Source organism: Sprattus sprattus (assembly GCF_963457725.1).
Source record: "Sprattus sprattus genome assembly, chromosome: 9".
Classification (NCBI taxonomy): domain Eukaryota; kingdom Metazoa; phylum Chordata; class Actinopteri; order Clupeiformes; family Clupeidae; genus Sprattus; species Sprattus sprattus.
Genome location: NC_137928.1, coordinates 27,822,475 through 27,849,152, shown reverse-complemented (window position 1 = coordinate 27,849,152; position 26,678 = coordinate 27,822,475). Strand labels below are relative to the sequence as shown.

General features: G+C 46.9%; 1 protein-coding gene across 1 annotated transcript; it reads right to left on the bottom strand.

Annotated features, from left to right (window-relative positions):
* Nucleotides 1–1,808: 1,808 nt before the first annotated feature.
* mnta (MAX network transcriptional repressor a) lies at nt 1,809–25,444 on the bottom strand. Its single transcript, XM_080844661.1, has 6 exons — nt 25,299–25,444; nt 19,719–20,310; nt 19,309–19,350; nt 17,219–17,330; nt 3,916–4,108; nt 1,809–3,692 (listed from the first exon to the last, which is right to left on the bottom strand). Exons 1-6 carry the CDS (start codon nt 25,369–25,371, stop codon nt 2,788–2,790), a joined length of 1,917 nt encoding a protein of 638 aa, XP_080700787.1. The 5' UTR covers nt 25,372–25,444; the 3' UTR covers nt 1,809–2,787.
* Between the last annotated feature and the right edge of the window lie 1,234 nt (nt 25,445–26,678).

The following is a 26,678-nucleotide window of genomic DNA, read 5'->3' as shown; positions in this document are numbered from 1 at the left end:
TATTAGTTATTTTATTTAGTTTATATAACTGATGCAATTTCAAGGATGTAAATTCAAGTTACTGTTAGAAGTTAGCTTTTCATGTCTCCCTCCTGTCCTGTCTGAGGTGTGCACACGGCCACGACCATATTCCAGCTAAATTCATTTTTAGATATCAAAAGTAGTTGCTCGTTATAAGCATACCTCAAAGTGGCAAATCGTTGCATAGTGGTGCAAATAATCAGCATTTTCCTCTGAGAACACACCATGTATAACAAAACTGGTTCAACCTGCTTCATCTATTTTTCTGATGGTGTTTTAAATGACCTTGTACGGCATACTATTAACCAACACATAGCCCTTAACCTAAAAATAAACAAATAGACACTCACAAAGCTGTTAAACGTAACAAGATTTATTAAGTATCTTCATATTTTGTTCTCTTGTATTCATTTTTGTGTTTTTCCTCATACAGTTCTCTTTAGAATTAGCACAATGGACAGTTAGATCTAAATGCAGCCCCAAGTTTACAGGCTATATACAACTTTAACTTTCTCCATAGGGAAAACGCACATCATGTATATATAATATCAATGTGGGAAGAGGTCTGAGAAGTTGCCCCATTGTATACAGTACTGTACATGGTCCCAGAAAAAAATAAACCTTACAACAGAACTACATGCTAAACCAGGCAAGTCAAAATGTTAAAATACATACATTTGAAGGTGAATGCTTTCATATGCCAAGATGTGCATACATAGAAAAAAAAAAACAGACAACGTAGCCAAAAAAAGATATCTTAAAATATTCTTACGGATTCTTACACTCACACGAACACAAGCATAAACTAAGGGAACTGTTCTGCCAGTTGAAATGATGCAACTGTAAACCAGTTTGTGCTGGTCATGGGGCAGATGAGCAGCAAATCAGTGTTGGAGGTGTGAATGTTATGCTAGCGCAGCTCCCGCCTCCGAAACGCCCCATGAGCTCGGCGTGCCACCTAGCCCGAATGGAATGGAATACAAATGCGGGTTTCTAACAGCGCCATTCATTTAGTCATTCACCAAAGTAAGCCAACGCCATCCAGCCAGCCAGACATGCATTGATTCATCCGTCTGTCGCCAAATATGCTCAAACACAGCGCATGGGAGAGGAGTGTGAGGTCAAGACCCTCTTGTGTAGCAACGTCACAGTTCCAACACACAGACGCACACACACGGTTCCACATGTGACTTCCCTGCATTTTGAAGATGCCATGAGGTGGTCTGTCACAATACAGTTGTGACGACGTTTACATACATGAGCGGATGGTCAGTCTCACCCCTCGGGTTAATGGTGTACCCCGGGCACTGCTTACGCTTACCTGGGTGAATGAGGGGTCGGTCACATCCACATACACAAGCTTAGGGGCTCTGCTGGTGCACTGTCGCCAGCTCCTGGAGAGCTCACACACACGCTACTACTCGCTACGACAGCACATGAGCAAACACATGCAGGTCAACCACAGTGCCCACACCACAATAAGCCTACTAGCTTAACACATTCACCAAGTGGGAGGGACAATATATATTGTTTAGGCCTTCCAAAATCTGATTGCCAGTGTTTTTCTCCACTCACACCAAATAATTCCTATAATTTCTTCATGATGCAAAAACAAAGGCATACGATGCAATGCAGTAATTAACCGCGTTTATATACATTCACAATGTCCATCTGGGACCAACACTACTTTGCGCCATGATATACTTTCAGATGCTCTTTTTCAATGCCATGATCCTGCCCCAAATATGTGCTTTGGGAACTAGTACTTAGCAACGTCATTTGTCACAGTAGGGAGATTTGGTGCAGTAGCCCAGGCTGGACAGCAGAGGGCGGAAGTGCAACATGTAACACTGGAGCACCAGAGGCACTGAAAGGCAATGAACACGGCTCTGCTCCAACCAGGAATCCCCCGATGAACTACTACCCACGTATGCCCGAGAATGATGAGACGGGACCATATATCCTCGTCTAAGGTGATTCTCGAGAATTCAGATAGAAATCTGAATGTCTTCAAGGGGCTTCTTCTCAGCCATAGCGCCTGAATGTGATTACAACCGGGTCTGTGCGCGACAGTGACACTACGAACTATAAACCTGTGGACCTCGATCCACAGTAATTACGGTGCAGTAACACCAACAACACCTGCGGGTCGACCAAGTGAGGCATATAGTATCTGTGAGGTTTTACAGCACTCAAGACTGTATCAGAAGCATGTGGCCTGGTCTCTCAGTGCTTGGTACTTCATGTGCACTGGTACATGTCAAGGCAATGAACCCCACACAAGCCAGGCGTGCCCACACCCACACCCACACACGCACTGCACCTCAGTGCCACTCTGCATCTCTGGAATTTGGTGGGAATTCATGACCCATGATTTCACAAGCTAATACGCACAGCCAGTAAAAAAACAATCACTCGAGACAACATCCCCTTGCTCTACCCCCACACACACAAACACATTTTTTTGTTTTTATCAAGTCAATATATAGCTATAGATATTTATAAATGCCTTTTTTCAGTATTTTAATTATTAAAGTCTTTATTATAGTTCTTTATAGAATTCTGTATTTTGTGTATGTGTGTGTATTTATTTGGAATGTACTGAGTGTTCTTTACAGCGGCAAAACCTAGTCCAAACCCAAGTGAGTCCGCCCTGCGACCCGAAATGGGATCAGCAGTGGGGGTTCCCTGCACCATGGGCCTCTGCCGTCCCCACCCCCTCATCACAGATCTCAGATCTGTGTCCCATCATCTTCATTGTCCACCTCAGGCCAGCTTCAGTGTACTGACAGGGAAGGAGGGCATGGTCACCATGGTGACGGGGTTGAGCACAGTCTGCCCCACCAGCTGCGGGTGGTGGGTGACCACCTGGGCCCCCATGGCTGTCCCTGTCGGAGGCTTGCCCACCTGCCCGGGCGAGGTGCCGTTGATCTGGGCATGGGAGAGCGTGTGGGCGATATGGCTGACCATGGTCGGCTGGGTGACGGTGGCCATGGATTGTGGGTAGATGGTGGACAGGTGGTGCTGGCTCAGGTGGGCCACGGGGTGCACGGTGATGTGGCCGATGGGCTGAGGCGCGGTGACAGGGGCCAGGTGTGCCAGCGTGGCACGAGGGGGGTGGTGGTGGGCGTGCTGGGCAGACTGCTGTGTCTGCTGCTGCTGCTGCTTGCCAGCTGGCTGGAAGATGTGGTTGACCGTGGCGTGGATGACGGAGGCGTGGGACACGGGGGCGGCGTGGGCGATGACGGTGGGCTGCACCATAGTGGCCACACCGTTGTTGATGCCGCCACTGCTGCCGGGTGCGGTCACAATGTGCGCATGGGCCGTGAGGAGGGCCTGGGGGGCCATCAGCTGGAGGGGGGAGCTGGTGACGGGGCTGAAGGCTGCCATGGGACTGTGGAGGGTGGCGGTGGGGGCCGGAGCTGAGGCCAGTGTGGGAGTCTGCGCTGTGGCCGTCTGTGCAGTAGAGAAGGCCAGTTGGGGGGACAGCTTGTGCTGGGTGGTGAAGTGGTGCTGGTGATGGTGGTGGTGGTGGTGGTTGTTGAGCAGGGCAGCTGTGGTGGGGACTGCCAAGGGTTTCCTGGGCTCAGGCTGGGGCAGTTGAGGCACTTTAGGGGGGGTACCAGATGAACTGTTCTCCTCAATGTCCTCATCGATGTTGTCTTCACCCTCTGAAAGAACAGGAAGAGAACACAGAACAATTACAAACAAATAACAAAAAAAAAAAACATCTCCCCAGGCTTTTGACAGCACCAAGACAGAAGTCAGTATGGCCTGTAAAGCTAACATGCTCGAATCAGTGTCAACGGCATCAATAATGAGATGAGATGTCTATCTCCATCGATAGAAGAGTATTGATTGACTGATATGGCAGTGATGAGTGCTGCCACTGACCTGAGGCGGTGGAGGTGGAGGCCTGGTCGTCCTCGGGCTGCACCGTCTGCCGGAGCAAGCGGTCGATCTCCAGCACGTCCATCCACTGGCTCAGCTCGTTCTTCAGCTCGGACAGCCGCTGCTGCGTGGCGATCTTCTCCCGTGCCAGGCGCTCCATCTCATGCTCAAACTCCTTCTCCTTACGCTTTAGCGTCTGTGGAGGGAGAGAGGAATAGAGAGAGAGGGGGGGGTGAACACACATAGAAATATATATAGTCATCCCCCACACAGAGCAAGGCTTCAGCCTGGTTGTACATTTGAGTCTGAGAGCAGAAGGTTTATGTTCATACACCCTATCTCCGGTACAACCCAGAACAGCTCCTCACAAACACTTGTCACCACAAACCACACATGCTTTCCCTGCTGGAGGGCAAGAGCAGATGGAATACTGTGTGTGTGTGTGTGTGTGTGTGTGTGTGAGACGTACACAGCCCCTCACACTCAACTCATGTTCACTCTCACTGTAGACAGCAGTCACTGACACGGCCCTGTTCCGTGTTTGCCGGTTCTGAGCAGATCGTGAGAGAACAGCAGCGCCAGATGACCTAGTTAAGACCTCACTGCCGATTCAAACAGGCAAGCGATTACGCCACTCCCGGCGACGGTCAAACATCACGGCTCGCCCCACCCTGCCCCGGTGGCTCAAAGCGGGTCATTGGAGTAGGGAGCAGGGACAGCCGGAGTGTGCTAATAAGCCTAGCGCACCAAAGATCTCACTCACAGACCAGCACTCAATTCACCATCCATTGGACATCCTGTGCGAGGCCCTTAGTGACCTAACATTTATAAAAGACTCAGGACTATAGGATGGGCTCTGTGAGCAGAGGGGAGACAGGAAGATGGAAGTGGATGGCCTGTAGGTAAATGTGTATACATTTACGCAAGTGTGTGTGTGTGTGTGTGTGTGTGTGTGTGTGTGTGTGTGTTTGTGAACGCGAGAGTGTACTGAAAGTTTCCACCTCCCTTGTAGAGGCCCCCCACATGATGCCCCCAGCTGTATGTGTATTTAACTCTCGCAGACACACACACACACACACACACACACACACACACACACACACACACAATAAACAGTCATCTTATATTACTTAAGCCACTCGCCTCCTGTTTCCACGGCGGCTGTCAGTGGCATGTATGTGGCGTGTGTGTGTGTGTGTGTGTGTGTGTGTGTGTGTGTGTGTGTGTTTAAATGTGAGCGTGTGTTGTCGGGAGCGAATCAGGTGTGGCCATCTGGACCACGGAGCAGTGTGTAAGAGAGACGAGGCAGGCTGCCAGCAATCAGCAAACCACCACTCCATTCGCCCCACTCTTTCCCATCTGAACAAACCAGGGGAGAACTAAAGAGAAACGGAGTGAGCGGGAAGAGTGGAAAGACCTCGCTAAGCCTTGGAATAAAACCAGAGGGAGGAGAGAGAGAGAGAGAGAAAAAGTCAGGCCTTATAAGGCACAAGGAAGGGCCTCCGTGACCCACTTTCCTCCCCAACCCCCTCTCAATGGGTCAGCTGACACTGGTGCGCCACACAGGCCCAAAGCATGGGGGCTCCTATAAGGCCTCTAAGAGGCCTTACCAGGGGGCCGGGGCCGGAGAGAGAGAGAGAGAGAGAGAGAGAGAGAGAAAGAGAAAGGGAGAGAGAGAGGCAGGATAACGCTGTCTGCCAGACAGTCAGATCAGAGACTCTCATCGTCGTCACCTGGAGATCCCAAATACGAATGGGGGAGGCCAGAGATAAAGTGACACTAAAACACCTCACAGGGAGACAGGAGCCACAATGGCAAATAATCCAATCTTAGGTTGGGCTGCGGCAGGACGAGGGCACAGAGGCCAGTGAATATAAATGGACTACTGTACCACTGAGGATCAAACACACCACCGACCCAGCACTTGGCGTCCCATTTGTCATTTGAGATGAGTCATTTGGTCTCCGCCATTGTCTTTGGATACCCCCTCTTCTCCACATATGTGCCCCCTCCACTCCTGACAAACACAGGCAGGGAACAGTAACAACAACTGTTCCGCCAATGTTGCTGGATCACTGGGAAGCAGCTGCTAGCGCTAACTTAGCCCACCAGGTTCTGTTTGAGATGATGGATGGAGTCCTGTTCCAATCAACACTTACAATATCTAATGGGGGCGGGGGTAATTGCCCTATCGAGGGGGGGGTGGGGGGGGGTCTTTGTCTCAACAAATGAGATGCCAGAGTGGCCTGCTGTTGTCAAGGCGACAGCTGAAAACCCACCATAGTTTCCTTGGCAACTAGATTCATGAAGAGCACAGTGTCAGTGTGAAGTGCACTATTGTAGAATGCTGTGGCACACACCACGCACACACACACACACACACACACACACACACACAAACACACAGTGCGCCTGTGTGGTGCTGCACCATCCATGCAGTGTGTGGGGGGGAAATCCAACTGCTACGCAAGCGTGTGTGTGTGTGTGTGTGTGTCTAAAGATGGTGTTACAGGACCTGGTCATGATCTCCCCCACAATATCCAACCCCACCCCCTCTCCCTTAGCCAGCCAACCCCCACGTCTCCTAAGGAAGGGGGGAAGGGCTTTCTTAGAGACCAGCTCCCACCCTGCCCCCACACTCCCTGCTTGTCTGGTAAAGTGAGCGCGCGTGAGTGCATTTAAATGTCTGTCTGTGTGTGTGTGTGTGTGTGTGTGTGTGTGTGTGTGTGTGTGTGTGTGTGTGCGCATGTCTGTCTGACAGCTCCTGAGTTGAGAGCCAAAGCCTCTGTTGCCCATTACCCCAGCTGTGCGTGCCTACCAGTATTAGTCACCAGCCATCAGGCTTTCTCCGCAAACATCCAAACCCCCTGAACTCTCCTTCTGCAGGGCCCCAAACACCAACCCCCACGAACATACACACACACACACACACCAACCCCTAAAAACACACACACACACACACACACACACACACCACCCACATAAACGGAGAGCAGTGTGACACACCATCACTAACCCCCACCACTCCCCCCACACAGCCTGCCAAAAGCATGAGCCACCCTATTCCACTCCAACATAGAGACTCACACTCACACACACACTCACACACACAACAACATACTGGCTGTATCCAAACACTATATAATCCAAGAGCCCAAAGACCATAGCTGCAGCTCCACTGCCTTCTTGCTGGCTCACTGTGTGGCTGTGTCAGACAGCCTCTTATGCGCCCCCCCCCCCCCCCCCCCCCCCTCGAAACATGAGCCCAGCATGAGGGCGGTTATTTACTCACACACACACACACACACACACACACACAATCTCCCCTCCCATCTCGTGCCTCCCTGGCCAACTCCTCATTGAGCCCCTAATCCTCCATGAGCACTGTGTGTGAGAGGCTGTGATGAGTGTGAGACCGATAGAAAGTCTATAATCTGGATCCATAAATGTGTAGCTGCAAGATGTGCTTTACGTGTGTGTGTGTGTGTGTGTGTGTGTGTGTCTGTGTTGTGGGGTCTGCATACGTCTGTGTGTGTGTGTGTGTGTGTGTGTGTGTGTGTGTGTGTGTGTGTGTGTGTGTGTGAACGTAAGTGGAGCTGCCTGTCTGATTAGGTCAGAGCGGGAGGAGAAGGTAAACACAGCTCCCTCAGAACCACATGCAATGCGAGTGAGGAGCACATGCCCTGACAGAGACAGCAGGAGGGGCAGAGACAGAGAGAGGGAAAGAGGGATGGAGGGAGGGGGATGAGAGCAGGGCTGCTGCACTCACTAGGCTCTTATACATGTGTCAATTTAACCCGGTCAAATCGCATTTAATCTGGTAAAAGCCCTAGTCCCTAGTATGATAGCCTGTTGACTATGTTGTAGCCTATCCCCAGAATATTATCAGTGAAGTGACGTCTGTCTCCGATCGATGCACAGGGAGAAAAATAAATAAATAGCCAAGCACATCGGCAAACCTGACCTTACCATAGGCTAGCAGGCCTACAATTTTTCATCATTGTAATCAAATGCAATTTGCTACACCATTTTAATATGGTAATATAGCCTACTGTTTTTTGCAAAATTAAAGAAAGCCTATTAAGGAAACGCCGACTCAAGCCTGTTAATTCCGAAATTTCACCACATTGTAGGCTATATACTGTAACAACCCCAACACTTGCCTGCTTCCCTTGCAAATCAAAGTTTTCCGACTATTTTTCTTACCTTCTCTCTTAGCTGTTGATGTTACTGAGCTAGAAGTTTAACTTGTTCTGAACAGCTTGCGCTGCCAATGCCCAATGTCACTTCTGAGTCAAATCACTGCATCACCTCTTGAAATTCCTTATTCCACGAGTGGTAGGCTACAATGACAGGCTGTTTTAAAATATAACTAATAGCCTAACGAAACAAAATAACCCAGGCAGTTTCATCTACGAGACGTTAAGGCTTCTTCCAATACTGACAGCTGACTCATAGCTTGCAGGTTTGCGGCGCTGCAAGGAGACGCGACATGGGATCGATCGTCACTTAATTTAAACTTTTTTGCTTTCGTTAGTTTTTGTGTGTGTGTGTGTGTGTGTGTGTGATAGAGAGGACTCAGTGAAACATCGGAAAACACCAATTCCGCGACAGAAGAACCTTTATTGATAGCCTCATATCAGACAATGCCTATTTTATGAGTCAAAAGAAACAACAGGCAGAAAAAAATATTTTAAAAAATAAATAAATATCCTAATGCATTAGGCCTAGCCTTTAGCTGCAAACAGTTTAAAAAAAAAAAAAAAAACCCACACAGATGAACAATGCCGAAAGGAAACGAGATATACAATCAGACGAAAATTGAATAGACATGACATTCATGATCGGGCTGCTAGAAGGAAGCCTCTGCTCTCAAGAAAGAACAAAACTGCCCGTTTCAACTTTGCCCGAGAGCACTTGGATAAACCAAAGGCCTTCTGGAAGTCCCTTCTTTAAACAGATGAGTCCGAGATAGAATTATTTTGTCACGATCAAAACCAGTTTGGTTGGTTTCCTCTCTCTTTTAATCTGTGTTGCCCAAACCTTTCCCTAAGGATGTCTCAGATGATCGGTTTGCTCAATCGACTAATTAATCACCCAAATAAGTTTCACTGAATCTGTTACCTGCTTGACTTTATCAATTCAGCTGGGGGTTCACTTACTTTTGAAATGGACTAATTCCATGTTTCATGTAGTTTTTCGGCTACTCAAACAATTTCCTCTAAACAAGTACATGCAAATGATAAACATAAACCTGACATTTCATCTATGGAAAATTGGTAATAAAAAAATGAAAAATCATGGTAAAACAACAGAAAACGCTTAAGTGCTCAAGGGGTTCACATACTTTCAAGTGGCACTGTAGGCTATTGTGTCTCGTAAGCCTTAAGCTATCAATCACCCCCACAATGAAATATGCTTACAGTCGCGACAAACTTCTTGGCATTGTGGTGCGCCCAAAACGCAAGCTATAAACGTAGCCATCCTAATGTAACCAAAACATACCTCTGCTGATATGCCTAACCTTCGTTCTATTTAGAATTTGTCTTAGCACTATGCAGGAATAAAATAGCATCTACAGTGTCAGGATTCAGGCGAGAGCGCCTAGCTTCTATAAAGGCTGTCTATAGGATTTCCCATATACGTTAGCATTAAGCTAACGCATTTTCTACCACAGTAAAACATGCAATACTATGTGATTGTTTTTAGAAACGAATGTTACATGATGAGATTACTAAAATGTATTCTGCATGTCTGCTCAAAGGAGATGGGTTATGTGCTCAAATTTCCTGGGATCAAAAGAAGACGTTAGTAATCATGTGCAAACTAAAAATCACGTCTTAGGATTGCTGCGCATGCACGTTATTTCGGGTGTATCAACTGTACCCATGTCTCAACTGTACTAATACCACTGTCATATAATTATGAGTTCAGTTAAAGACGGAGCAAACACAGTTTTCTACCGTTGTTGAAACACATCCACGCGTAGACTCGGTTTCTTTCCGTCTGAGAGTGGTTATTCAAAGAAAATATTAAGAACTATATGCTGATAGAAAGAAGAGAACTTTTAGCCAATACACTGCCTGTGCACGATGCGGATCCACGTTGATGTTGTTAGTAAACAAACCAGGTGGGAGCACATCTCCGTCGTCTTTGCGCATGCCCAGGGCAAGGTAACCGGTTCAAATTTTGCTCCATGTATACACGTAACGACAAGAGCCGTTTCCCTTAAAAATCTTCACACCTACTCGTGAAGACGATTCGATAAATTGGGTGGGTTAAATTGACACATGTATATGGGCCTACTGACTCACTTTTGCAGCACATGAGGCAAGTTAACCAGCAGCTCCAGCTCAGGGAAGGGGGGAGGAGAAGAACGGACAGAGGGAGGGAGGGATGGAGGGAGGGGTGGCACATTACAAACACGCTCCTCCTCAAACGACGGCCTCTGCAGGATCCTCTCCTGTCTCGTAACTCTAGGTTTGAGTCTGCTTGGTAAACCCCCCCCCCCCCCCCCCCCGCCATATCCATCTCCCTACCCATACCCTCCCTCCACCTACTCCTCCTCTGCAGTCTGCAGTAATTCCAACCATGACTAACAAACCTCACGGGGCTCCTGGCTCCCGAGGCAACAGAGAGGAGCCAGGGAGGGGTGGATGCCCCCGAGCCCTTCCGGCAGCTTCTCACTCTACTAAGTGCTCAGCCATTATCCGCACTAATATATGTCTGTCACACCTTCAGTTGCACTGTATACCAATACTGAAAAATAACTGTGGTACTAGAGTTTAAAAAAACATATGATACCAGCAGTTGGAAAACAATGAACAGGTTTATAATGGGAATGGCTATTTAATGTGGCTCATGGTAATACACTTCTTTAAGCCACACTGACAGTGGGGATGATGCGCTAGAGATGTGTGTGACATTGGGGGAAACAACCCTGACTGAGTTTGTAATATGAGCCACGGCGTGCGTGAAGTCAGCCGAGAGAAACGCTAGGAGTTTGGTTTTGTTCAGAGACTAGACGAGGAGATGGCAGCATCCGCTTCAGCCACTCCTGTACAAAGAGGGTCCCCGAAATAGAATCTAGAGCTATTCTGGCTGTAATGTGGATGAAAAGGGCACTCAACACATCAACACAGCAGCACCGCTGTGCAAGTGCTGTTTGAAAGTGTGTGTCTTGCACTGGGCGGCCTGTCAAACCTGACAAACATATGGCAGACGAGCATCCCAGCAGGTGATAGTTACGTCCATGAAAGAGCTATAGAGTGATCAATAAGCCTCTCTGCTATAGTAATACACATATCCATTGGGTAGTTCGTCCAGTATCGTCCATTAACGTTACCCCATTCCCACCTCCACTGAAAGCTGTTTATTTATCACCATTATGCTGCAATGGGGCCGTGTGGGAGTGGGAGAAAAAGGGTAGAGTCGAAGCTTAAAAGCATTGTATTACACTGCGACACTTACTGGACTCTGCTTGGCAGCATTCAGCCTACCCAGTGGGAATATCACAGTGCCTTCACCACCAGCACCTACTCTTAAAGCCCACTCACAGATATGACACTCAGCATGAATAGAGGATGCACATGATTTAGCCAGCACAGACACTGTAGAGATGTAGAGGCCAGGGCAAAAAAAAAAAAGTTCCTAAAAAAGAACCCATTAAAGTCCGGCTCCGGAAGGATGTGGTGTTGTACAACAGGAAGACAGAGGCCAAGCGGTAAGCGTCTGACCTGGAGGCACCCTGCTGCTCCTCTGAGCCCCGCCACACACAAACCCAGGCCAACGTTACCACACACAAACACACAGAGAGATAGAGGCCAACGTTACAACACGTAGACGTGGACAGCCTCTTATTTCCTATTTCTTATTTTTCAGTCGAAAATGAGGGTCTGCTTTTGTTCGCACAGATTGGATTTCCAAATGTCAGAGCTATTATAAAAAATTGCTCTCACTTTAGTTGGCTCTCTAAGAATGCACACACACTCCAAGGGGGAAAATACGATACTTGAGAATAAACACATCTTGTCTATCTTAAATAGACTAATAAATGTATCACTGTTTATAGAATGTTATTTTTGGGTAGTAGATTCAGGTCAAGCCTGTTTTCCAACTGCTGTACTGGGTACATTTTAGGGTTTTGTCTGACTTAAATGAAAGCGAAGAGAGCTATCTGTAGGCTTGAATTTTAATATGGAAAAGGGAAGTCCACCCTCGATAGGCTGCAATCACAATCTGCATTTGTGTTTGGCGTCTCATCCAACCACACACGTTACATAAATATCAGGGGGACTGGTGGTGCCGCAGCACAGACTCCAAGCACATGGGAAAGCAGATCAGTGGGACAGAGGGAGGGAGAGAGAGAGAGACAGAGAGAGAGGGAACGCATGCGCACATGGGACAGAGAGAAAGCAAACACAAGAAAGGAGGGGGCAATGGAGGAAAGCGTGCATGGGAGAGAGGAACAAGAGAAGAGGAATTAAAAGCAAAAGAGCGATCTGGAGCGAGAGGGAATATGGAAAAAAAGAGTAAGAGGACTAGAGCAGAGAGGAGAGGAGAGGCGGGGCAGTGCTCACTGAGCTCAGCCTGGGTGGAAGGGGAGGGCCTTGGCATGGGGGGGGGGGTGACGTCACGCAGCTCCGGCTGGCCATGTGCTCGGTGCTCATGCGGCCAGAACGAGGCAGCAGCAGCAGCAGCAGCAGCAGAAGGGGAGGAGGAGGGGCGCTTTACTCCACAGCCACACTTACGCCTTACACACAGGTGAAACCTGACTCAATACACACACAAACCCACGCACACACACACACACACACACAAACTCACAGTTCTTCATCTGATAGCGGAGAAGATCACTTAAACAGCTAGGCTATACACACTATTACAGAATGCTTCACAGTACAACTGAAAATGAAAGCAGCTGTTGTCTTTGAAAAAGGGGAAACTGGGTCAGGCAGTAAGCAGGACCATTTCTAAAACTGCAGAGAATGCTGCAAGAGCTGAGAGAACATAGGAGAAGAAAACACCACACTGTTGGCTGCTCTCATGGCCGCATACTGGCCCCACGGCGACCTTTCAGCAAGGCAGACACAGCTGACCTCTGGAGGTGAGCAGGAGTTGGCCCAATCATCTGAGGTGGAGTTGGCAGTTGAAAAATAGAATACAAATGAAACGTATTCAGGTGAGAAGTTATGTCCTTTCAGTCTCTGCTACCTGAGCATTCATTTCTCTTTTAGAAACACCCTCTTGTCACACGGCAACTCTGTACCTTCAGGTAGGAGGAGGAAATAAGAGGGTGAGAAAAAAAGAGGGAAAGAGAACAAGCGAGAAAGAAAGAGTCAGTGTTGAAAAGAGGGAGAGAGAGAGAGGGAGAAAGATCAAGAGTGAGCGAGAGAGAGAGAGAGAAAAAAAAAGGGAGGGGGAAGACCGCATGGATGCACACGCATGCGATCCGAGGCTCGTGGGCCTGCTCTCTCCCTGGTGTGTGTGAGTGTGTGTGTGTTAATGGGAGTGTGTGTGTTAGCGCCGCCTCTTCAAACGGAGAGGACTGTGGAAGGGACACCCTGTTCTTTCTGAAACTCCTCATTCAGCCCTCCTCATATTTTTTTTCTCTCTCTCACTCTCTTTCCCTTCCTCCTCCCACCTCTTTCTCCCTCTCTCTTTCTCTCCCTCCCCCCACCTCTTCAGGGCACACCTGCGCAACAATTACCCACGAGACAGCATGACCTGGCAGACAATAAACTAATCTCGTCTAATCAGCAGCAGGAGACATACACCATATCAAGAAACCGTCCTTATGCCATTGTGTACTCTGACAACACAATTTCTGTCTGTACTGTGCTTACAATTCCATGGCGTCATAAAAACAGAACATAGCTAACGTTTGCACTATTTAAACAAAAGGACTAAATAAAAGCCAAGTTCCTGAATGTGTTTTTTTGAGGCTGAAGGGAGTTCTAATTGCTCGTCCTCAGTGGCTGACAGGGAAAAATGGCGGTCTCATTTTGACTAGCCATGTGCTTTAAATACACCGTAAGCTGCGCTGAGCTGCTAAAGGGAAAGACAGTGTTGCTGGGTTAGTCAGCCAGCAGAGTAGCATGCATACAGTGTCTCACACACACGCTCACTTACACACACACACACACACACACACACACACACACACACACACTCACCACCACGTGGCTCAGACAGAGGGCGGGACTAGCACTGCATAACACCGCTGACACGAGTTCTACTCTCTCTCGCGCACACACGCACACGCACACACACACACACACACACGCACACACACACACACACACACACGCACGCGGGTGCGCTGCCCTACTTTCCCCCCCGTCACCATGCATCTTGTGGGATACATCAAGCACCTCTGCATTATGGGAGGATCACAACCCTCCACTACAGGCCCCTTACTCTCTCACTCTCTTTCTCTCCTTCTTGTTTTCCGCTCTTATTCCCTCATTCTCTTATCCTAGAGGTCTTCTCTTTTGTCAGTGTAGTTGCATATGTGTTTATATGTGTGGATGGGAGGAGCAGTACTCTCTGTTCCAACAGGTGAACTAGCACAAAAGGGCAGGAAGGGAGGGAGGGAGGAAGAGAGAGAGAGAGAGAGAGAATGAAAGAGAAAGAACGAAAGCGAGAAAGAGAAAACAACCCTCTCACTTTACCCTCAACTCAATTGAGGTCATGGTCAGGCTGGAACACAAAACTGCACCTCTGTTTTTGCATGACTAAGCACCTTGGAGCCCAATCATATGCTCTCATTAAACAAACATCGAACCAGCAAAATCAAACCTATAAAAGTTTAAATCTCTGTGGTGAGGTTGGGGGAATAAGGGAGACGGAGGAGGGAAAAAAGACAGAGAGGGATAGCGAGCGAGAGAGAGAACGCGAGTGGACTGAAGACTGTGGAGAGACAGCCCGGCACACCTCAGTAAAAGACTGAGTCATCAAACCAGTGCTTCCTCTTTCAAAGTGTGTGTGTGTGTGTGTGTGTGTGTGTGACAGAGAGAGAGACAAAGAGAGAGAGAGAGAGAGAGAGAGAGAGAAAAATAGAAAGAAAGTGAGAGAGAGCTTGTATGTGTGTCGGAAATTGCCAAGTTAGGACCCTTTCCCTCACGTCCGTCATCCAATCTCCCAAACAAGCAGGCTCGGATTAAGACTGTCTGCTATTCAAGGCATATTCCCCTTCATTTGTGGTTGCCAGACACAGACTTACCAGGTCAGCACGTCCATTTCAGAAATTCACTGTCTGTCTGTGCACTTTCTCCCTCCCTATAAAAGCATCAACTAAATTCCTCTGAAAGCAGGCAGCCCAAAATCAGATTTTCTTTCTGTTTGTCTTCTGCTTACAGAAACATACGGTTGTATGCAAAGGTTGGGGCACCCCTTTGGACATTTTTTTATTCGTGATTTTTTTTAAGTGAATGAAGTAAATAGAACCCCAGCAGCAAACACGCATTAAACAATGAGGCTCAGCTCAAATTTGAATGTTCTGTTCCCAACGGTGGAACAGGCAGAGTTATGGCTATGCCGTGGACTCTTGGTTCGAACTGTGGCCAGAGGAAGAGCAGGCCTGGATACCAATCCAATCATCCACTATGACAAGGCTCAGGGAAAGGAAAGGTGGCAACTCATCCAGGATGAGGTAATCTAGAAAAGTGGGAATGGAACAGCAGGGATAGGACGGGAACAAGTGAAAAAATAAAGATAATTTGGTCCAATGTGGGGTAGAACCAAATCATATATCAACCGTATCAAGTTGTAAGTCCAGGCAGTCTCTTATGTCCTATCCAGCCCATCCAACATGCAATGCTGGAGCATGTCTGAGTCAACACAATACCTCTTTACTAAAGTACAGGATCCCTTGAGCACATCCTGAGCTGCTGCCCAAAGGCTTAGGGTGAAGGCTGGTATCGATGGCAGCACGACCAGGGGCTGAAGACCAGCACGGAGTCCACTTCCTGGGCCATCACTGACTGCCGTAGGGCAAAACCAGTTAAGCTGGCCATCTGCTTCATTAAAGATTGCCCAAGGCAGCACCAGGCCTTCACAACTCAGTGCAGTATGGGCAGCTGATGGTGGACTCGGGTTCCTTTAGCATGTAGCAGAGACTACCCTCAGACCTGATGTTGTGCTCAAGACAGGAGCATCACAACAGGCTGCATGACATTTGCATTCTGAATTAGCGGATATATAGAAGAATCCACTCTTCTCTGCATTCATGTGATGATTCATGTGATGTTGCCGATGCCACTCACTTCTAGAACATCCCCAAACAGAATAGATCCACCCACATGTTTAACATCTCTCATGGGGTTCTTCACATCATGTACGGCTCCCTTTTTTCTCTTTGGTTGCTGTGGCCAATTAACACAATTATAGCTTCATCTGATCATGGAACCTATTTCCAAAATGGCCGTGGGTTATTTAGATGTGACTTTACATACTACAGTCATTAATATTCATGATTAGGTCGTTGCTGAAGTTTCCCTCCGATGACCCTTCTAGGTAGCCAAGCACTGCACAGTGGAGTGGTGCACCACCACATCTGTGTCAGAGAAATCTTCCCACAGGTCTTTTGAGTCACGTGAGGAGTTTGGTAGGCCTCTCTCCCCAGCAAACATGCAGTTTTTATCTGGAGGTGTTCCCTTAACAGCTACCAACAGCCATTTCTTAATAACATTTCAATTCATTGTAAATAGCAGGCTGGAAAAGCTTTGATATTTTTTCAAAACCTTCTGTGCTTTTATCAGCATTTGGAATTGCCATGAGCTGACCATTCCAATGTACAAGCCCTAATGAGTCACATAAGGCTCAAAAAGTTAAGTTATGTTCTAGGAATTCAAAGTGGAAGTGTGTCCAAACTTTTGCACATGCCATAATTATTGATAATATTTCTTCTATTTTAAACTTTAAAATTAAATAAAGAAGTAGAGAAACATTTTAAGAAATCCTCACTTTTAATGGTTATTTTGCTGCAAGGGGTGTATTCCCTTTTCACAACAAAAAAACACTTCATCCACAAAATACAGATCTAGCTCATTTTTGCATACAACGGAACCCTTCATTCACCTGTGTAACAACAGAGGAAGCCATCTCAAGATTTAAGTAGCCTAGATTTCTCTGAAGAGGGTTCAACAGGTCACATTAAAAGCCTTCACACATCCATCTCAACAGGGGTCAAGCAGGTTGCATTCATACTTCCTCTCCTGCCCAGACAGGCACGGCAGACTGACAGTGTCCCTTAGGGTCAAAGTTCACCTGAGAAGCAGAGGACAAAAGAAACAGCGTGACTCACCTGGATGTACCTCAGGGCACTGCGGAGCACACTGAGGTTGGACGCCTTCTTTTCGTCCACGTTGGGAATGTTCTTCTTCAGGGTGTCGAAGCACTCCTTCAGGTGGGCCCGTCTGAAGGGGGTTGGAGAGAGGGAAGGATGTGGTTGAGGCAGGATCATTGCAGTGCAGATGCACCTACCTGTGCTTCTGCATAACCCCAGACAACCCATCTCCCTGTGTCCTACACTGGACGTTATAGCATATAGCAAGACTGGATATTATTTTGATTCAACAAATAAACAGTTACAACAGAAATGAGTACAACCATTTGCATTATCACTTCAATGTTAAATGATTCAAAATTGTATCACCTCTCAATAACTGTATTAGTTTACAAGTAAAGTATTTACTCTTAAAAAAAAAACAAATACTTTAGAAAGACTATATCGGAAGTGACGACACCTGTGATCACTGACACACAATTGAGTACACTTGTGATTTCCAATTAGCCTAATAGCATGACCATGGTTCTAAAATGACCTGTGAACATCACAGCGCTCTCAATGTTTGACCTATGGGCTGTGTCTAACTGCATGTCAGCATCATGGCTCCACATGAAAAAGAATTGCCAGAAAAATTGAAAATCTGATCATGAGAAATCTGATCGGTGACCAACTCATAATCAGTTGCAGCAGAAATAGGCAGTATAGAACGAGCCATAGTACCACTACTCAGAGCTGCAGCCTCCGCCCTACAATAACGCCATGGACACTGCCCTACTTGCACAATCTAGCTCTGCTTCAGACTTGCCACAAGGGTTATCAATGGAAACCTGTGACAGCTCAGACCATGCGAAGGACACTGCATAACCTCAACCCCTATGGACCTCCAATAAGAAAACCTTGCTTGCTGTTTGGCACAAAACTGCAAGATTAAACTTTGCTAAAACAAACATGAAATGAGGCCTGACGAATATTGGGAGCAAATTCTTTGGTCAGATGAGACCAAGATCATTTGTTCAGCTCAGCCGGGGTCCAGGATGTTTAGCATGTACCTGGCCAGGACTAGCAGTGAATGTATAGTCCTAATCGTGAAGCATGGAGGTAGGGTAGGTAGGTAGTGTGATATGGGGCTGCATGGGAGTCCAAAGGGTCTTGGGGAGATGACATTCAGAGACGGCACCATGAATGCCTGTGGATATACCAGAATACTGGCAGAAATGATGACTCCCAGTCTCCAGAAGCTTGGCAGAAGAGGAACATTCCAGTATGATAATGATCCCAACCACACTACCGAAAGCACACAAGCGTTTCTAAGAAGGAAAAATGTAAACTATGACTTGGCCAAGTATGTCACCTAACCTTAATTCAACTGAACACCTTTTGGGGTATTTAAAAGAGAAAGGCGGAGCAACACCTTCCAGAAAATAGCAGCTGACAAAGAATAGTCACTGCAGAATGGCAGAACATCTCTCCAGAAATGTGTATCCTGCCAAACTTGTATCCTCCATGCTGAGGATTGAGTCAGTAATTAAAAAAAAGGTGGACGTACATAATATTGTAAAAACTAAAGATTTGATTCTAAGGAATGAAAGGTGTACTGACTTTTGTTGCATTGAGGTCCTAATAAGGGGCCTATATTTCTAATAAAGTAAAACGTAACTTTCGTAACTTTACAAAAGAGAAAACATTCTTCTGTTAAACATGGAAATTATACAATCACTGGACAATTGGTGATACGATTTTGGATCATTTGACATTTAAGTGATAGGGGTGTACTCACTTCTGTTGCATACTGTACCTCGTAGATGTAGAGGTACGGGAATGTAGCTGTTGTAACCTCTTTATAGGAAAGCCAACTCAATCAGACCTGACTGTTTTCCATTGAGGACCAGTGGTTTCATTCCCTATTGACACATTTCAACATTACTTCAGGCAATGAGTCACAAGTGTACTGGGCTGACTGGCTGGCCCCGATGTAGCTGTGTACACACACTTTCTGTTCTGTGACGTATTCAGGAAGAAGGAAAAAAAGAGGGGAAACAAACTTGAAAAGCGGGGGGAAATATTCTTTCCACGCACGCAGTGGCTGGCAAGACTAATGGACCCACCTGTTTTTCTCAAGCTTGTTATGCACCTCTCTGGTCCCTGCCCTGCAAACACAGATCAGAGAGCTTTCAGTTCACGCTCCCCACTGGCGTGGCAACAACAAACCAAAGAGACACTCCAAGAAACAAAACAGACTCCACAAACATGCCAGACCATGACAAGGGGTGCTTGCAACACAACTCATCAACCAAGTAACCAATGATGATAAAGGCTCTTACAACATACATAGCCAACCAAGCTGCTGAAGCCATCAATGTCAATGTATGCCATGGGTATTCTCACCACATCAAATCTTAGAATCAAGTATCCAAGTATCAATCTGGCTACACTACTACTCCATGAACCACAGAGCTTCTGGGGACATCCGAGCAGTTGTGGTCAAGTCTCCTCCATACCCAAGCATGACACTCACCCTCCTGGCCTCTTCTTCCCGTCCATGAGGCTGTTGTCTGGCGGGCTGGATCTAGGGACTAGGCTGAGCTGTGCCTGTGGGGTCCCCGGCTGAGGAGGCAATACAAGCTGGGACGCCGCAACGATGGTTCCAGGGTAGGGCTGCACTAAGTGTGGCTGCTGCTGCTGTTTGGTGGCTGCCGGTGGCTTGGCCATGGAGGTGGGCCCCGGCTCCGGGGAGATGAGGACGTGCTGAGGGTGGGCATGATGGCTGGTGGGGGAGCGCGCATCTTTCCTGGGGGAGCCCTGGTGGTGGTGGTGGTGGTGGTGCACGGTGGGGGGGCTGTGTGCTGTGTTGGCGGCCGGGTGGAAGGCGGTGGGGGTGGAAGGCACCACAGGGAAGGGGATGACGGCAAAGGGCAGTGAGGGAGGGGGAGGCTGTGGTGGGATGGGGGCCAGTCTGCGCTCCAGGCCGCTGGGCTCCTCCACCCAGGTGACATGGTGCTGGTGGTGGTTGACCCGCACAGCCTGGACCACTGCTGCCGCCGCCTCTGTCCTCTTCCTCTGCTCAGCCTCCTGCTCCTGACGGAGTCGCTCTCTTAATTCATTCTCCTCTGAAAAGGAAAAAAAAGACAAGGTCACTTGTTAAATGTGTAGTTACTTCGGCCAGACACCACAAATAAGAGGATGTGGTTTTCAAGCACAAAAGACCAAATCTGATTTAGCACTTTCTGGGTTGTGCGCTGGACAAACATAATTTAGATGTTTCAGGCATGAACTTCCATGTTGTGAACATATAACCAATACTTTAAACACACAGCGTCACACTGACCTACCTTTCCGCCAAAGCTAAATAAATGGCAAACTAATGGCTCGGAAAATACGTTATCGTTTCAAAACAGCCTACTAAGCGTGCTGTGGCCAAACTGATAAAAAAAACATCATAGAACACACACACAACTAAATGCCCTGTTTCCCTTTAGGCCATATGCTGACCCTGTGACCCCAGGATAGGCTGCTGAGGTACATATAAGAGATTCACAGCAGAGCACATTACACAACCAGTCGCAAAACACTGCTGAGGAGTAATAGCAAGGCACCTCACACTGATTCGACAAACTCAAGGGTCAAAAGAAGGGTCAGTCATTGTGATGGGCCGTTAGCTACTAGGGAAAGATAGAACCCCTGCCCCTTATTCATCCCCTGGCAAAGCACAGCGCGTTCGTGGTGTGGGCTTAGGTTACTTTAGCGTAGCTTTCATGGAAACCTGATTCTGGAAAACTCTCTACCACTCCCCCACCCCACTCTGCCTCTCCTGGGCTGCTCCTAACAACGCCTTACGTCACAAGCTCAGGAGTAAAGATGAGGCCCTGCCCTCTGGACCTCAGCCAATCCTTAAATAGTCAATGAATTATGCAGCTTTTGCTGACCCGAGACCAGCTAGGAGAGGGAAGACCGCCCCTGCAAGAGGGAAGAAGAAGAAGAAAAAAAAAATGAACCATGCCGGGTTTTCACTGGGGTGAAATTCAGCCTGGGCTCAGCAGCAACCATGTGTCTGGTACTGCAAGCAGTCGTGACGATTTTTTGTGGCAGGGCTTTAAAAAAACGAACAGTTGAATTGGCAGGATGTTGTTGTTAAGAAAATTCCACTGACTCAAAACAGAGTGAGCTAATACTGGATGATGATGAAATTGAGAAAGCCCTTGTCTTAATGCCTGGAGGGTTGGGCGGCAGTCAGGGTATGAAAGGAGCTGTGGTTTGATCATGGAGGAGAGAAGGACTTATCAGAGCTCTGCCGGTAAATGCTGATTTTCCCTGAGAAGTCTAATCCAAGTCATGTTACGCTGTCAAAGCACTATTTCAGGGAGAAATGGTAGCCTTGAAGCCACCGTGTTGTCGCGTTCTGTAATTCCAGGGCTAAGCTCCTTATTTTGGCACTAACTCGGATATATATTCCTAGTGAGCGTAAAGGAGCTTTTGGGCAGTGGACAATTTCTCCCAGAACACGACAGGGACATTCTTATCTTAATGAAATGCAACAAATGGCCCTTAACAATGAGCGCATGGCCCCTGTGTGCTAACAGCAGTCTCCTTTCACAAGCTTCCACCTGGGCCTGCTCATAAAAGCCATTGTTCCCCACACTATATGTCTTACTGGGCCAATCAGTCTGGCTACGTGGCCACATCTGCTTCTGGAAAGACTATTGTGTATCTTTATCTTATGTGTTTTCATTATTTGAACCCATGGTGAGGTCGTTTAACAGAGAATGGCGTTCTCCTAAGACTATACACCACTTGTTCGGGGAAAGGGGGACACAATCAAACAGAGGAATCACCACCCCAACCCAGCGCCCGTCAGCAGGCCCGTCAGAGTGGGTGTTTCCTGCCGCACACGCACATGCGCCACCAGTCCACAGGGGCTGAGGATGGGGGGTTGTGAAAGGAGGATGACCAGTTACTATGGAAACAGCAACGTTAGCAATCACAAGGCACAGATGGACTCGTCCGACCCTGTCAATATGGAGGGCTATCTTGTAATCCGTAGAGAATGTTTGACCCCTCTTCCCAGACAAAGGGGTGCAACTTGCAGCTGATATTATGAACAGCTCTTTCAAGACCGGACACTGGCTTGTGCTCAGGCAAGCAGTCTTAATACTGCACACTTATGAGAGCAGTCCAGTTTGCCTCAAGGACGATCTCAATATTCTCTTTAATACAGGAAGCAATGAGAGTGTTGAAGTGTGTGCTGAGCTGTACAATGGAAGGACTTGTGTTATTTGCTACAGCAGCTTTTGGAAGGGGGAGAAAAAGGCAAAAACACCAACACACGTCACACACACACACACACACACACACATTTATCCAATCCAGTGAGTCACTGACTCCAGCAGTGACTAGGCAGCTTTTCTCTGCATTGTTCTCTAAACGCCCCAAGGATAGGCACATAATGGCACCCGCTTGGCAGAGCTGCAGAGAAAAGGACTGAAATGAATCAGGCAATGTGGGATGCAGACCTCTTCCAGATTCATAGTGGCCAAGTGGATTCGCAATCACATTACAAAAAAGTAGCCTTTCAAGTTTAAATAAAGACCAATCACCAAGATAAAAAGCCATGAAATATGTGACGGGAATGTAAATAAACACACACAAATCTCAGGTCAGACCTGGGGGTTTTCCAAGTACTTGGTTTAGTGACAAAGCTGGGTAGGTTCCCCCCTAATAGAAGAGCCCTATGGCTTTGTTTGCTAGGAGAACGAAGCCATTGGGCTCTTCTATTAGGAGGTTTACCACCTACTCTGAGGGAACTTCAAACCCAGGTTTGTCACTTAACCACATAATTGGGGGGAAACCCCAGGTCCTATCACCTCACCTTTCAGATCACCAAGTAAGTAAATAAATGGAATCAAATCAGAACCAGGCCATGAAACGGTTGCTAGAGTGCAGTACTTCATAAATGCTTGTACAGTTGCCTAATGAGAATGTGATGGGTAGCACTCACACCTCTCGCCTTTTCCGGTCACAGGCAGGCAGGCTGGCAGGCAGCGTGAGCGCAGGGTCCTGACAGCTCAGCTCAGCCAATGCGGAACTGTGTGACGAGCGCCTCGCTCTGCGTCCAATGCAGAACAGATGTCTGCTGTCGGCCCTCCTGCAGCTCGCCCCCAGCAGAGCAGAGTGGGGTGCAGTGATGCAGTCACAGAATCACACACAGACCCACTCACACCACCTTACTCAACAACACTAACACTTCAACGTGTGGGATGTGTGTGCCTTTGTTTAACAGCTGATGAGAGCAACACCACAAATATAGCGTGACTGAAGGAGGGTCTCAGCCATAGTCATAATGGAGATCCATTACACAAACCATCAAAACATGTGCTTGAGATTAAAATAATGAACTTTCTCAACCTGAAGCCTGAACTACAGGGTTGGTAGAGTGAAGATAAAAGGAAAATGGTGTATGGAGTGGCCATTGAGCTTCATCAACACAGTGCTCAAGAAAGCTTCAGTGTCTATTTTCTGGAATAGTCTGACCCCAGGTCACTAATTCACAACACATATTTTTTTAATTACCACTAACAACAGAAGTCGCCAAGGAATGGAATATTCCCTGTATTTATGATATTAGTAACGACTAGTGATAAAAGTATCGACTACCAATTCATATATATACATTGAAAATAAATGAGTTACATTAAAAAAAAACATTTTCTAATTACTACAGGCATTTTACTACATACAAGGCAACTATAGAAGACAATACGTAGATAGATAATTTGGCTAGAATCTAGCTGCCCTAGATTCTCGTCGTGACTTGCACCAATGAGCGAAGGAAAACATTTTTCGCCGAGTAGGAGTGACTGGAGGGGGGGTGGGGATTTAATGTGTAGGCTGTAGACTAATAAATGACAATGTTTCAAATTGGGTGGGTCAGAGGGAAGGAAAGAGTAGCGTATTTGCAACTAAAAGATACAAAGTTTGACACATGTTAAACTCGTTAGACTGCTACATACACATAGCTTGCCAGTGCCAACCACAATAAAGTAGCATTTGCAGCGTAGCACATTATGAGTGGCGCGTTGCCGTGCACATGGCGAAAAGGGGCGGGCTCTGTCCACGCGGTTTCGACTGAGGGGCGGAGATAGACGGGACATGTCATCAACAGACAACAGCTAGAATGTAGCGAACAAGATCGCGCCAGTTCAGATCGCTGCAGTAACAAGGACATCCGAACAAATACTTCTTCACACAAATACACCACATTTTTGTGTTTACATCTAGTTTGCCTGTAACTGCACATGATGAATGAGAATTGCTGAAAAAAGCTAGGCAAAACCCTAAAGGAAAGTCTAATAATACTCTGTAATATGATATCCCTACGATGTCAGGTCATTATGTAAAACCATCAGACAAAGCCACCGCCCAAGGCATAGGCAGGTCTATACTAGGAACTTGTAGACAGAGGTCTGACCTACAAATAAAATCAGCATAAAACTTTAACGAAGACTATTTACAAAGCTGTTTACGTTATGAATTGCAAAAGTCAACTGTCTAGATAGCTAGAACAACGCTATGACTGCAGCAGACCCAAAAGTGAAGGTTAACGACCCGACACCAGAAACTAATTTATCAAAAGTGTTCAGTCTCACGCAATCCACACTCTACCTGGTGTATGCTATTTAAATATACTATGCTGCATGTTTCTTATGGTACAGCGAATATGTCTTCCGATATCAGATCAAGCGATTATTTCTATCGACAAATTTAACTTAATCTGGCATACGACAGGAACAACCTGATTTATGCAAATAAGTTAGCTTTACGCTATCAAGCGCCCTGCATTGCAAACACAGATTGTGTCACATTGAACACCTTACGGAAGCGTTATTTCTACTAGTACTGTAGTTCTGAATTATATGCGTAAACGGCACTGTATCTGATTCTGCATTTAACATTTGACCAAAAAATTCAGCCGCAGATTCTAAATGCTTTCGGATCCGGGATTTTACATTTATGGACACCGCTGCAACACAGCAACTGGCTGCTACTTAACGTTACTATGCTTCTTTTCAACACCCCCAAAGCTCTAGCATCCCCTCCTTACCACGTGTTTTCTGTTGTTGCTGGGCTTGCAATTCCAAGAACTTGGCAGCTTCTAACAGTGTCTCGATGCTCATGTCTGGCACGTAACTGTTTTACTCCAGATGATAAGGAATATATGTGATGAAGGGCACTTAAGACTTGCCAGCGGACTCCACCGGACGCGCCAGAAACATAAAAAAAAAAGAAAACAGTCGTGGCAGGATCCCCCTCGCACAACTCTTGCCACTCGCGCAGAGGAGTTGCAACAAGATGGCGGTGACGAACGTAAGCATAAAATACAACGGGCCACACAGCAGAGGGTCAAGAGCCGCCCATAGTTTATAGCCACACCCACCACCCTAAACCTTTTCAAAACACGGACAAGAGTACTGAAACAGTCACTACTGTTAGCCAAGGTAACACTGCGGAAACGCGTAGAAACAGTTACATTAAAAATGAACAATACACGTAAAACACCCGATCATCAGTAAAAGTTGACAAAATCGTGTCACGTGCGCGCTCAGAAAGCATGTGCTAGGAGGGCGCGGTTCGATTCCCTCCATGTTTTGTGGGAAGCGGGCTCTGGTGATTATAATACCCGATAGCCGACTAGCCTATCAGAATGAGGAACAACAAAGCATGGTACGAGCACACATGGCTTCCCGCTCACGGTATTTATTTGGCAAGATTTTGAGGAAGTGGCCGCGACACATTACCACATTTCAGTGAATAATGCAGTGTCTTTCTTTATAGTATACGTCGTATATTCCTTAATTTGACACAGCCAAAATGATCGCATGCGCGTTGTGAATCGTGTACACAGAATTAAAATCAGACACAAGTGAAGAGGTATTTATTTCAAAGGTCCCTTTGTAGCGGCCTCGAGTCTATTAAATTGAGATAAAAAACAATATGAAATTGTACTCAGCCAATAGGAAGACTCCAACACTGATATAAGGGCGGGGCAATGCGTAGGTCGTGTTTCGGCGCCTACTCAGGATAAGACCGAAGGCACAAGAAGCAAGTAACGATTATCTTTTATTTGACCGCTCATATTTCCATAATGGAAGAGAGGATATTGTAGTTTTTGTTTTGGGTCTGTTCATTTTAATATATGGAACACAAAGCCAAATGCATTCAGTTTCAAGAGATGCGTCTTGACTCTGGAAATATAATTGACAGCATATCTCTGTATTGAACATGAACCTGCCGTCCATATTGTCCCTTAAACTCATTTTGCATTGGAGACAATTAAGTTTTTGAGCCTAGAGACAAATCACGCTCCGACTGCCAAGATACATGGGTTGACTGTATAAATAGGTATAGGCCTATCATGTGACAGTCTCCATGGAAACCTAGGTTGTACAGCATTAGTCTGACAATGAGGATAAGAAGGGTATTC

Bases quoted from the DNA above. Each gene is read 5' to 3' on its own strand.
- mnta (XM_080844661.1), bottom strand. From the start codon at position 25,371: ATGAGCATCGAGACACTGTTAGAAGCTGCCAAGTTCTTGGAATTGCAA. The intron at 19,351-19,718 runs GTGAGTGTCATG...CTGTGTTTGCAG, and splicing joins GGGAAGAAGAGGCCAGGAGG to GGCAGGGACCAGAGAGGTGC. The intron at 3,693-3,915 runs GTCAGTGGCAGC...CTGTTCTTTCAG, and splicing joins CTCCACCTCCACCGCCTCAG to AGGGTGAAGACAACATCGAT.